Source organism: Prionailurus bengalensis, chromosome C1, assembly GCF_016509475.1.
Source record: "Prionailurus bengalensis isolate Pbe53 chromosome C1, Fcat_Pben_1.1_paternal_pri, whole genome shotgun sequence".
Lineage (NCBI taxonomy): Eukaryota > Metazoa > Chordata > Mammalia > Carnivora > Felidae > Prionailurus > Prionailurus bengalensis.
Window position 1 is genome coordinate 20,125,949 of NC_057345.1, and position 13,371 is coordinate 20,139,319.

Consider the following 13,371-nt stretch of genomic DNA (forward strand, 5'->3'; position numbering starts at 1 on the left):
ATGCAGAAACTGAGGCAGGGGGATCACGTGGCCAGGGAGTGGAGGCGTGGAGGCGTGGAGACGGACTGTGTGCCTTGATTCCCAAATGCCTTGCTTTCTCTTCTGAGATGGCCACAGGGGTGCATTCTCCGTCTTCTGTGGCCACACGATCTTCATTCTTATGTCTCGACCCAGGTATTCCGTCCTCTGAGAAGCCTTCATGACCCCAGTTGGGCCAGACCTTCCATGACACCTTCCAAGAGCTCCGTGTCCTTCCTTTCTTGGCCCTGTGCTGCATGGTGGTGGTTACAGAATTGTCGGGCAGGCCCGGCAGCCTTTCCTGGTCAGTGAGGTCTTGTTTACCTGGTCTGCCAAGTGGAGGGTCCAGGGATATTGGCTGAATGGCTGAGCCTCTGTAGAGGCCCTCCTTGATGTCCCTAGGTGACTGATGGAGAGACAGTTGGAACTTCTCCCAGTTAGGCAGTTTAATCATTTATGTGTTAATTCTATATGCTGGCTCCTGACTACAGGGGTGGAGGTGGGAGGCCAAAATGAATCTGATGTGAACCCTGCCTTCCGATGGTTTCTAGGCTAGCTCAGTCCCAGGTAGAAGGCCTAACCAGCTGCTACAGGTGAGATCAGGCTTTGGAAGTGGATCAGAGAAACAGGAGTATCTTCTGCCTGGAGGATATGGGGAAGCTTCATGGAGAGGTGCCTTGAGCCAAAGCTTAAAGTTTGGGTAGAGTTCAAGCCCAGGAATATGTGTGAAGGGAGCCTCCAGGCAGATGGAACAGAGGAGAGAACAGAGTGGGAAGGAGCAAGGACAGGCATGGAACCCTGAGCAGGCCATATTGGCTGGAAAAGGAGCAATACTTCAGAGAATTAGAGAAATTCTGGTTGGAGAATGGGGTGGAGTTAGTCCCACGGGACCCTAAATGTCAGGGTTAGAGACTTTCCTTTGGGAACAGCTGCTAAGCCTGGAAAGTGACATCTTTGAGGCCTCTGAACTCTGAAACTTGAACAGGAGCCAAATTTGAGGGTGTGGCCAGGAGGTTTCTAATCAGGGTGAAATATATTTTCTTGAAAAGGACAAAGGTCACTGAGCCTTTTCCAGAAGGTTGGAGACCTACTTTGAGGTGGATGGTGCTGTCCACATAAACATGAACTGATGCTCACCGGGGCCCATGCAGACTGTGCGCTTCTCGCTTTGGCCCCATCGGCCAGCCACTCAGCCCAACAGGTTCTAGCCCAAGGCTCCTGCCTTTCAAGGACCGTCTGAAGTGGGGTGACCAGCTCCTTCCAGTCTCGTGTCCGGGAAACCCCTCAGGCACAGGCGAACCGGGGTGGCTGGTCACCCGGGTCTGAGATGTTGACTTGTCAGCTGGCAAGCCCTGTAGCTGGGTCATCCCACAGGGCCGTACAGAGTCCAGGCACTTTGGGAAGTTGGAAAAGAGGTAGGAGGTGCCAACATTGCTCCCAGTCTGATGGGAGACGATAGAAACATCCAGATCTGAGTGACAGACGCTAATGTAGACACGTTTACAGCTCACAGAATGGACATAAAGGCTGCGTCTCCTTCCGCCACCACACAGCAGGTCACAAACCGCAGCCTGTCTGTGCCCAGGGTGTCTCCCCTCAGGTCCTTCTGAAGCCCACTGCCCTAGGGCAGACCTGTCTCATTTGCCGCCTGGATTGACTGCTGACCAGGCCCCAACACCTGGCGTCTCCCTTCAGTCGTAGTTGTCTTCCCAGGACTCAGATTTGGCCCCAGCCCTCCCTGGTTTAGAATTCGGGTGACTCCCGGGTGCCCTCAACAGTATTTCCTGAAGATCGGTCTTTTGAGTACAAGTTCGCAATTTTTCCCTTTCTGCACCTCATCTTGTACCTTCAATTTCCTTAGTGTTTCCTTTAGGCGACTCATTTTTAAGTGTATTTTACAAGGAACGTTGTTACCAACCTTGTAAGCCAAGAGCCTCTTACTGGGAATAGAACCTAATCATAAAAACAGAAACATAACAATGTTACGGAACTCTTGTGGTTACAGTTGCTAGCAAAAAGCAGTCCCTTTGAGGCCTGTGAGGATCACAGGTATTAGGTATTAGAAGTTGAGACTTTTTAGGGCGACCGGGTGGCTCAGTTGGTTAAGGGTCTGACTTCGGCTCAGGTCATGATCTTGCGGTTTGTGGGTTCGAGCCCCTGTGTTGGGCTCTGTGCTGACAGCTCGGAGCCTGGAACCTACCTCGGATTCTGTGTCTCTGTCTCTCTCTGCTCGCTCGCTCTCTCTCTCTCTCTCTCTCTCTCAAAAATAAACATACATTAAAATTTTTTTTTTAAGTTGAGACTTTTCCCCTTGATGGAGTCAAAGGCTTGAGTGAAAATTGAAGAGGGAGTAACTTTCTCATCCCATGAATTCGTGTTGCCTAGTGTTGCGGGCAGGAAACAGATCGTCTTCCACTTTCCTGCAGACTTGCCCGCAGAGGCGCACTTGCAGGGTGAAGGCACACTCCAGCCTACCTGCCCGCACTTCCCACCCCTGCAGCCCTCTGCCCCACTGCCTGTGCTTTGTTCCCACAGCCCCTCTACGGCCATGCCCTCTTTCTGGTGAGCCCAAGGGGTCATTCCTCCTGATCCTGCTTAACTGCCACTTCACCTTTTGCTGCCTCCTGCCCCCACCCCCGCACATTTCCTCCCCCTCCCGTCTCCACTACAGACACCAGTAACACCATGAATCCACGAGCTGTGGGGTAGACCTTTGTTATCTCTGATTCACATCATCATCTTACAAGTTTGATAATGTTATTACCCAGTGAGGAACTGAGGCTCAGAGAGGTTAAGCAGCTTCCTCAAAGTCACAAGCCAGCAAGTGGCCAGGCCAGGTTTCAAAATGAGATCAGGCTGGCTGGGCCCAGAGTCCCCACACTTGACTCGCAGTGCCTCTTACACAGACTCTGTAATTATGTGCTTCCCCCCCTCACTGGGCCCTCAGGTCAAGCTCTTCCTGTATCTCCGCCCCCCAGCCCACCACTAAGCTGATATCCTGTAGGTGCTCCATAAACCTCTGGAATGAACAGAAAGGGTCAGATGGGGACTACAGTGACCCAGAGCTCCCAGCCCCGGGCGCTGTGGCTGACCTTGAACTGACCTGGAAGCTGGGGAGACCACAGCCCTGCAGCTGTTTCCTCCACCGGTGGGGGCAACGGAAGGCCCAGCGGTCAGGACCCAGCAAGGCTGGTGGAGATCCCAGCCTTCCCTCGCTAATGCCGACTCGGTAGCGCCTGCCAGCCCCAGGGTGCTTCCGTGCCAGCCACTGGGCTTGAGTCACAGAGCCAGCCGGCTGGCTCTGAGTGCAGAGTGCCTGCCTGCTCCCCTCCACGGGCTGCGGTTGGGGCGAGACCCAGAGCATGCCCCTTGGTCAGGAGGAGAGTGTGGGGAGATTCATTTGCTTCTCACAGCCGTTCAGTGAGGAGCCTTCGCCCTCATTTCGCATCCCCAGGGGCTACAGATTCCCACCCACAAGGCAGCAGGGAGGCCTTACTAGCCTGAGAGGGACTTGACTTCTTAGGGAAAGAGAGAGAGAGAGAGAGAGCGAGCCCTGGAGTAGATCTTAGATTCCCTTCGAGCAGGGATAACATCTCTTCCCACTCTGACTTCCTTCCTTTCGTCAACAAATATTTTCTGGACTGGGTGAACAAAGCAAATGTTTTTCTTTTTGTCTTTCCTCTTCTCTTCTCTTCTCTTCTCTTCTCTTCTCTTCTCTTCTCTTCTCTCTTCTTTTCTTTTCTTCTTTCTTAGCACAAAGCCCAGCACGCGGCTTGAACTCACGACCCTGTGATCAAGAGTCACATGCTTGCTCTACCAACTGAGCCAGCCAGGCGTGCTCCCTGACCCCGCTTTTTAAAAATGTTTTCACTGTTCATTTTTTTTTAATGTTTATATATTTTGGGGAGAGAAAAACAGAGCACAAGTGGGGGAGGGGTAGAGAGGGAAGGAGACACAGGATCGGAAGCAGGCTCCAAACCCAGCTGTCAGCACAGAGCCCGATGCGGGGCTCGAACCCACGAACCGTGAGATCATGACCTGAGCCGAAGTCAGATGCTGAACTGACTGAGCCACCCAGGCGCCCCTGTGAATTTTTTTTAAAGCAAACACATTTGACTCTTCTGTACTTGCCTCTTCTCGCCTCACCTGCCACCTCTAGGCCTTGATATAGTGGTTGGTAATATTTGAGAGAATATTTGGAAGACAAGGGTTTCAGTTTCAGCGCCCCCCCCTCCCGCCTTATGCTATTGAAATCTGTTTCCTCATCTGTAAAATGGGGGTACATGTCCCCTTGCCCGGCCCAGAATGTTTTTTATGCATCCAGTGAGACCGGGAATAACGGTACCCTTTGAAAATTGTTTTTCTCTATTGAAACTTAAGAGGCTGAGCCTCGTGCTCAGGAATGGCACACGGGCCTGCTCCTGGCCCTGAGGAGCTGCCACCTGAGCTGGCTGCTAGCGGGAGTTGGTGAGGAGGAAACTGAGGCTGAGGCCAGGGCCGTGATTGGGCAGCGTGGTCTGGCCGGAGAATAAGCCCTGGGGCAGCTCCTTGCCTCCCTCCCGAGTGGGGTTCGCTTTCCACAGTGACCCTGCTGCAGGGCCTCCTTTGAGCCAGCCTGTTCAGGGCCCCACAGTTGGGGACTTTCATTTGGCATCTGGGTGGCTCCCTTGCTCCAGTGTGACACACACTCCTCTTGGCAGCCTAAACAGGAGCGTCACTTCTTTCCGAGTTCTAGAGAGGGGAAGCGTGGCCCCCGGGGGGCACGGTGTGCTGGCAGGAGTTCCCTCCCTGCCTTGGCGAGGGCTTGTGGGAATCCAGTGAGGATTCCAGAAACTTCTCTCTTCCTCTCTCCTGAAAGGGTCTGGGGCTCTCCTTCACTCACAGCCGGGTGGTTTTCTGAAGTTTCTTCTTAAATCAGCTGTTTGGAATATAGCGTCTCATAGAACAATAATAACGGCTAATATTTAGTAAGCTCATGCCAGGTGCCGGACGCTTTGCTAAACCCACTTGCCGAACTCTTCCTGCATCTTCCAAATAGCACTAGGAGGCGGATTTGATTATGTCCCATTTTCTTTTTTACCAGATGAGGGTCAGAGAGACTTGACCCACATCACATGGCTAGTTGTGGTTGGGCCACCTGTCTGTCTGGCTCCAAAGCCTGTGTCCAAGCCTGGAAGACAGCAGTGGGCAGGGACAGGAGCTGGACCTGGGGCCCGTGGAGTAGGGTTACAGGCTGGGTTTGGAGTAGCATCAAGAGTTTTGGGAAGAGCCGGAGAATTCTGCAGGCTAGAGTGTCCCAGTGTGAACCGTGTCACGACTGAGGGTCCTTCGAATCTAGCACTGTGCTTAGGGCGGCCTTGCAGCATCTCATTGGGCACTCACCGCAATCCTGTGAGATCAAGACTGTCTTATCTCCATCTTATGGATGAGGAAACTGAGGCTGCAAGAGGTGAAGGGACTTTCTTCAGTAGGAAGGAGGCAGCAAAATCATGATTCAAACCTAGTGTTTCAGATGCCAGAGCCTGTGCCTTGCCGTCCCTCTGAGAACAGCAGTTAGTAAGTACTCCCCAAGTGCTGGTTCCTTTACATGTACAATTTCTGATCCTTCCGTAAACCTTCCAGGCAGTGGTTATTATTTGTCTGCTTTTTCAGATGCCACAACGGGCTCACAGAGGTTAAGTAACTTTCCTGAGGGTACTAGCTAATACATGGAAGGGTCAGGATGTGAACTCTGGGCCTGCCTTGGTCCAAAGCCTGTGCTCTCTCCTCTTTGCCTGCTCCCTCATGGTTCATTGGATGGGACTGCCCGTTTTTCCCACCATCCCTGCCGTCCGGGGGCGTGCGGTCTAGGTGTCTGCACACAGCAGGCCCATCACAGCCCAGCCTGTGTGCAAGGCACGGGAGCAGCAGTGCTCAGAGAAGCTGCTGGAGGCTAGGCAGGGAGCTGGAGAGTCCTGGTGAGCAAGGAGAAGGCGGGGGCCAGGGCTTGGCCAGGACAGGGACAGGAAGCCAAGGCTACAGGGACTCATAGGGCAAAAATAGTGGGAGAAAAGCCTGGAGTGGAGGTTGAGCCCAATTGTGGAGGTCCCTAGTATCAGGACAGGAAGTTGTCCTTTTATCTGTTTTTTTAGGGGAGGCCAGGGAAGGGTTATAACTCAAGAGGGGTTATTTATTTATTTATTTATTTTGAGTTTATTTATTTATTTTGAGAGAGAATGAGCAGAGGAGGGGCAGAGAGAGAAGGGGACAGAGGATCCCAAGGAGACTCCGTGCTGACAGCGGAGAGCCCGATGTGGGGCTTAAACTCACCAACCGAAGTCAGACGCTTAACCAACTGAGCCACCCAGGTGCCCCCAAAAGGAATTATTTAGAGAAATGTGGTGGGTTGGAAGGCAGAGGGGCTGGAAGCAGGGAGTCTTCAGGGGAGGCTGTTTGGTGACAGGGTTCTGGCCTGGGTTAGAGCATTGGGAGGAGAGTGAAAGATTATGAAGGAAGATCCTGAGAAGACCTAGTGACTGGCCAGGAAAGGGTGAGGTAGAAGGAAGGGTCTGCAAAAGGCCTCCAAACTGAGTTTTCCTGCCTCTGCCACTCAGTGGCTGTGTGACTTTGGGCAAATCCCCTGACCTCTCTGGGCCTGTTTTCTCATTTGTAAACTGAAGGGGTTAGAAGAGAGGCGGTCAGTGGGGAGACAATTATCGTTTTCTATGCACTGGGCGCTGCATTATATGCTCTTTGACCTTCTTTCCAGCTCTTGGGTTGTGCCATTGGCAGAAATGAGGAACCAGGCAGGGTTAAATAACACTCATGATGACACTTTGAAATTTACAAAAAGACCTCAAGCCCAAGTTTTGGAAACTTGGGTTCATATCCCGGTTCTGCCACTTCCTAGCCAGGAGCGGCCTCAGACATGTCACTGAGCGTCACCAAAAAGTCTCCTGAACTATAACCTGGAGGTGACTGACGTTAGTAATCCTGCCTCCTGGGATGTTCTCTGGATGCAAGGAGATAATGCCTACGAAGTGCTCGGCATATAGGAGGAGGTGCTCAGTGTAGTGTTTCTTTCCCTTGACTCTTCCTTTCTCTTAGTAATTCTGGGAGCTAATAATAACCGCGCGCTTCTTAAGCATTTACTTTGTGTCACTTCACGTTTTTACCTCAGGTCACCCTCACAACAACCCTGCGATGTGGGTACTGTTATTATCCCCCTTTCAGTGATCAAGGAAACAGAGGCTCGGAGAGGTTAAACGATTTGCCCTGTTGAACATCTAGCAGACGATATCCCCGGGAGAAACCCAGATAAAAAGACGTGGGGCCAGGATTCGTGCTCCATTCTACCTGTTCTTTCCATTTTACAGATGAGAAAACTAAGGCTCAGAGAAGTACATTTGGCTTTAACATTTCACCTAACCACTGGGTGGCAAAACCAGGTTTCAGAGTGTGTCCACTGGCCTCAAACCCCCTGCCCTTTGTCATGCTGCCTGTTTTAAAAATTTTTTTTTTCAACGTTTTTATTTATTTTTGGGACAGAGAGAGACACAGCATGAACGGGGGAGGGGCAGAGAGAAAGGGAGACACAGAATCGGAAACAGGCTCCAGGCTCTGAGCCATCAGCCCAGAGCCCGATGCGGGGCCCGAACCCACGGACCGCGAGATCGTGACCTGGCTGAAGTTGGACTCTTAACCGACTGCGCCACCCAGGCGCCCCATGCTGCCTGTTTTAAAGAAGAGATGTTCTGGGGCGCCTGGGTGGCTCAGTCGGTTGAGCATCCGATTTCTGATCAGGTCGTGATCTTATGGTTCATGAGTTTGAACCCCACATCAGGCTCTGTGCCGTCAGCATAGAGCCTGCTTTGGATCCTCTGTCTCTGTCTCTGCCCCTCCCTAGCTCGTGCTCACGTGCTCGCTCACTCTCTCTCTCAAAAATAAAAAAATAAACATTTTTTAAAAATAAAGAAAAGATGTTCAGATGCTTAGTTCCATTTTATTTTATTTTATTTTATTTTATTTTATTTTATTTTTATTCTTTTTAATGTTTATTTATTTTTGAGAGAGAGACAGAGTGCGAGTTGGGGAGGGGCAGAGAGAGAGACACACACAGAATCTGAAGCAGGCTCCGGGCTCTGAGCTGTCAGCACAGGGCCTGACTCAGGGCTCAAATTCAGAAGCCATGAGATCATGACCTGAGGCAAAGTTGGATGCTTAACCAACTGAGCCACCCAGGGGCCCCTGCTTAGTTCCATTTTAAACATGTTATGGTTGGGGGGATGGTGAACAGCCTAGTAAGAAAGAGTCTGTTTGGTAACTGGAATGTGAGACACAAGTCTGTGTGCTTCATTGATGCATGCCAAGTGCCTAGAATAGTGCCTGGCACCTGCCGGACACTCAGTAATCATTGGAGGCAGGTGGCCAAACTGGAGATACTATCTGGGGAGTAGATCCAGTAGAAGTGATGGCTGGGAGCATAGTAAAGGGCTAGGGATCACAGGCAGCCTCATGTGATTCTCAGGTTCTGTCCAGAAATAAGCCACTGCCCTGGGGACTTTGGTCCTTTGAGGTCGGGGGGACCAAGAGGCTCAGTGGGTAGAATTGTGGGCTTTTGCATATGAGAGACCAGGTGTTTGGATTCCTGCTTGTCAGCATATGAGTTTGTGACTTTGCACAAGTTACTTAAACCTTTCTTTTCTTTCTTTAAAAAAAAATTTTTTTTTTAATGTTTATTTATTTTTGAGAGAGAGAGACACAGCACGAGCAGGGGAAGGGCAGAGAGAGAGCGAGACACAGGATCCGAAGCAGGCTCCAGGCTCTGAGCTGTCAGCACAGAGCCTGACGTGGGGCTCGAACCCACCCACGAACTGCAAGATCATGACCTGAGCCTGAAGTCAGACGCTCAACCAGCTGAGCCCCTTAAATCTTTCTTTTTGTTAAGTTTTTACTGAAATATAATGGGCTTACAAAAAAAGTGTACAAATCCTAAGTGTTCTGTTGAGTGTTCACAAACTGAACACACACATGTAATCAGCACCCTGATCAAGAAACAGTATATGAGCAGTGTCCCAGGAGCTCCCCCTTGCTTTTCTGGTCAGTGTCACCCCTCCAGAGGTGACCATGATCTTGACTGCTACCATATTAGATTACTTTTAGTTGTTTTTGAACATTTTGTGTTCTTACGTGTGTGGTTTCTTCACTTTACACATGTTTATGAGATTTATCCATAGTTCTTATGTGTGGTTGAGGATCGTTCATTCTTTGCTCTACAGAACTCCATACTACCTTTTGTTAATCTGTTCTATTTATGGGCATTTGGGTAGGTCCAGATTTTGGCTATTATGAGATTCTTGTTGTGAATATTCCTGTACATCTTTTGGTGCATATCAAATCTTGCACATTTCAGGGGGCCGGGTTGGCTCAGTCAGAGAATATGTGACTCTTGATCTCAGGGTCATGAGTTTGAGCCCCATGTTGGGTGTAGAGTTTACTTAAAAATTTTTTTTATGGGGCGCCTGGGTGGCTCAGTCGGTTAAGTGTCCGACTTTGGCTCAGGTCATGATCTCACGGTTCATGAGTTCAAGCCCCGCGTTGGGCTCTGTGCTGACAGCTCGGAGCCTGGAGCCTGCTTCAGATTCTGTGTCTCCCTCTCTCTCTAGCCCTTCCCCCTCGAGCTCTGTCTCTCTCTCTTTCTCTCTCTCAAAAATAAATAAACTTAAAAAAATTTTTTTAAAGAATTTTTTTTTAATCATGTACATTTCTGTTGGGGAGATACCTAGGAGTGGGCTTGCTGGGCGTGCATATGTTGAACTTTGGTGGTTAGTGTTAAATAGTTTTTCAGAGTGGTTATATGAGATTTCTAGTTGCCTTACATTTTTACCGACACTTGATTTTTAAAATTGTTTTCATCTGGGGCGCCTGGGTGGCGCAGTCGGTTAAGCGTCCGACTTCAGCCAGGTCACGATCTCGCGGTCCGTGAGTTCGAGCCCCGCGTCGGGCTCTGGGCTGATGGCTCAGAGCCTGGAGCCTGTTTCCGATTCTGTGTCTCCCTCTCTCTCTGCCCCTTGCCCGTTCATGCTCTGTCTCTCTCTGTCCCAAAAATAAATAAACATTGATAAAATTGTTTTCATCTTAGCCATTCTGGTACATGGGTGGTGGTAACATTTTATGGTTTTATTTGCATTTCATTGAAGACTAATGAGCATGAATACCTTTTCATGTGTTTATTAGCCATTGGACAGCTTCTTTTATGAAATACCTGTTTGAATCTTTTGTCCACATTTGAATTGAGATGTCTGAACTTTTTCTTACTGACGTATAGGGATTCTTCATATGTTCTGGTTACAAATGCTTTGTTCTTGTTCAAATCTTCTACTCTGAAGGTCACCTTTTCATTTTTTTTTAAGACTTTTTTTTTAAGGTTTATTTATTTTGAGAGAGAGAGACACAGTGCATGACAGGGGAAGGGGCAAAGAGCGAGAGAGACACAGAATCCGAAACAGGCTCTAGGCTCTGAGCTGTCAGCACAGAGCCCAATGCAAGGCTTGAACTCACAGTGAGATCATGACCTGAGCCAAAGTCGGAGCCCAACTGACCGAGCTACACAGGCGCCCCTCATATTTTTAATTGTATCTTTAGATGAACACAAGTTATTATTATTTTGTTAAGTAATTGGTATGTCCAACATGGGGCCAAACTCACGACCCGGAGATCAAGAGTTGCACGTGCTACCAACTGAGCCAACCAGGTGCCCCAAATAGAAGTTCTTAATTTTGGGGGCACCTGCGTAGCTCAACCAGTTACGTGTTCGGCTCAATCAGTTACGCGTTCGACTCTTCATTTCAGCTCAGGTCATGATCTCACAGCTTGTGAGATTGTGCCGCATGTTGGGCTCTGTGCTGACAGCATGGAGCCTGCTTGGGATTCTCTCCCTCTCTCTCTGCTCCTCCCCCGGCTCGCACTCTCTTTCAAATATACTTAAAGAAAAAGAAGTTCTTAATTTTGATGTGATGCAGTTATACCAAATTGCTCTTTTATGATTTGCCCCTTTGGGTCTTAAGAAATCTTTACTCCACAGTCATGTCTCCTTTTTTTTTTTTTTTTTAATCCCAGGCTTTTGCATTTAGAGCTACAATCTGTCTGAAATTGAATTTGTGTTTGGTGGGAGGCAGGGTACAGATACTTTCCCCCCCATTTGTTTACCCAGTGGACTCAGCACTGTTTATTGGGGGCCCATTTTCTTTCACACCACTTCAGTGTTACCCTTGTCGTAAACCACTTGGTCATTTACATGCCAGGTCTGTTTCTGGATTCTCTTTTCTGTTCCATTGATCGGCATTTCTACCCTCGCACCCAAACCAGACCTTCTTAATCATTAGCTTTTATCATTAGTCTTGATCTCTAGTCATAGGAGTCCTTAGCTTTGTCCTTCAGGAATGCATTGGCTGTCTTTGGCCCTTTGCATTTCCATATGAATTTTATAACGAGTTTGTCAATTTCAAACCCCCCCCCCCAAAAAAAAAAAACCATACTGAGATTTTTGATTGGGATTATGTTGATCTACAGATTGATTTAGGGAGAATAAATCCTTTTCTAAAATTGTGTCTTTTAATCCATGAATGCAATATATCTCTGCATTTCTTTTCCTCTTAAAATTTTTATTATGAAAAACTTCAAACATCCAGAAAAGTGTGAAATACGAGTTTCTTTCTTTTAAGTTTATTTATTTATTTTGAGAGCGAATGGTCGCACACCAGCGGGGGATGGGCAGAGAGAAGAAGAGACAGAATCCCAACTAGGCTCTGTGCCATCAGCGCAGAGCGAGATGCAGGCCCCAGATTCACAAACTGTGAGATCATGACCTGAGCTGAGACCAAGAGTCAGACGCTTAACCAACTATGCCACCCAGGTGCCCCAATATAATTAATTTATGCATGTTCATCATCTAGATTTAATAGTTGTTATTAGTGTATCTTATTTGTGTCATATATATTTGTAGTTTTTTTTTTTTAAGATTTTATTTTTAAGTAATCTCTGCATCCAACATGGGTCTCGAACTCACAAGCCCGAGATACAGATTTGTGTGCTCTTCCGACTGAGCCGGCCAGGCGCCCCTATATTTACAATTCTTTTTTTTTTTTTTAATGTTTATTTATTTTTGAGAGAGACAGAGTGCAAGCAGGGGAGAGGCAGAGAGAGGGAGACACAGAATCCAAAGCAGGCTCCAGGCTCTGAGCTGTCAGCATGGAGCCCGAGTTGGGGCTCCAACTCACGAACCGTGAGATCATGACCCGAGCCGACATCGGACGCTTAACTGACTGAGCCAGCCAGGTGCCCCTGTGCTTACAATTCTTATGAAGCCATTTCATAGTAAATTGTAGCTATCATAGACACTGTATCCATAAATACTTCGACTTGTGTCTTCAAAATCTAAAGACAACCTCCTGCATAACCCTAATTTCGTTATTATAGCTAGGAAAATTAATAGTTCCCAAATTTCTAATCTATAGGCCTTTTTCACCACTCTCCCACCAAATTCAAGACAGAATCTGGCCTAGAATCATGCCTTGCATGTGTTCACGTCTCTGCATTTAGAACACTCTCCCTCTCTTTGTAAGTGATGTGGATTTTGTTAGACATCAGGATCAGTGGTGTTGTAGGTGCCCCACATTCTGGATCTGATTATTTTCTCATAGTGTTGTTTACTTTGTCTTCCATCCCCTGTACCTCCTAGAAACTGGAACTTAGGTCTAGGCTTGACTAGATAAACCTCCCCCAGTCTTCCCAGAGTCGCCTTCTCAAAGTTGTGTAAGACCAGCAGTGCGTGAGCACATGGGTAATGCTTTAGCGCAGGGCTTGGCACACAGCAAATTTCGGTAGGTAGCAGCTCTTAATATCTGTCCCCTCCTTGGGCCCGCCAATGGCTTGTTCCCAGGAAACAGTTTCCCTAAGGCTTCTCTTGTCCGTGCCAGGCAGCAGTGGCTTCCACCCAGCTGGGGCTTCTGGCTCTGGGCTTGGACATTCCCCATCTTTCTGTCCTCCCACCCCCAGATAACACAGGCAGTTCCACGTACCGGCCACCCCCTCGGACCCGGGAGGTGATGATCAACGGGCAGATGGTCAAGTTGAAGTACTGCTTCACCTGCAAGATGTTTCGGCCACCCCGGACCTCACACTGCAGTGTCTGCGACAACTGTGTGGGTAAGTGGGAGGCAGCAGGGAGTGGTGCAGGGAGCCCTGAAGACAGAGGAGTCACTCATGGGGGCGGGGGTGCGTCTGAAATAGCCAGAGGTGGGCAGGAAGTCACCCAAATTTGCTCTGATTGAGGAAGGGCTGTGGGGAGAGGCTCAGAGTGTGACCAGTGGTATC

General features: G+C 48.9%; 1 protein-coding gene across 3 annotated transcripts in view; it reads left to right on the forward strand.

The window, feature by feature from the left end:
* The window catches only part of ZDHHC18 (zinc finger DHHC-type palmitoyltransferase 18), a 29,342-nt gene that overhangs the window by 6,790 nt on the left and 9,181 nt on the right, over nucleotides 1-13,371 (forward strand). For all 3 annotated transcript variants that reach the window (XM_043574160.1, XM_043574161.1, XM_043574162.1), the window contains exon 3: nucleotides 13,054-13,203. In XM_043574160.1, coding sequence (XP_043430095.1) covers nucleotides 13,054-13,203 — 150 coding nt within the window. The remainder of the gene's footprint in view (nucleotides 1-13,053; nucleotides 13,204-13,371) is intronic.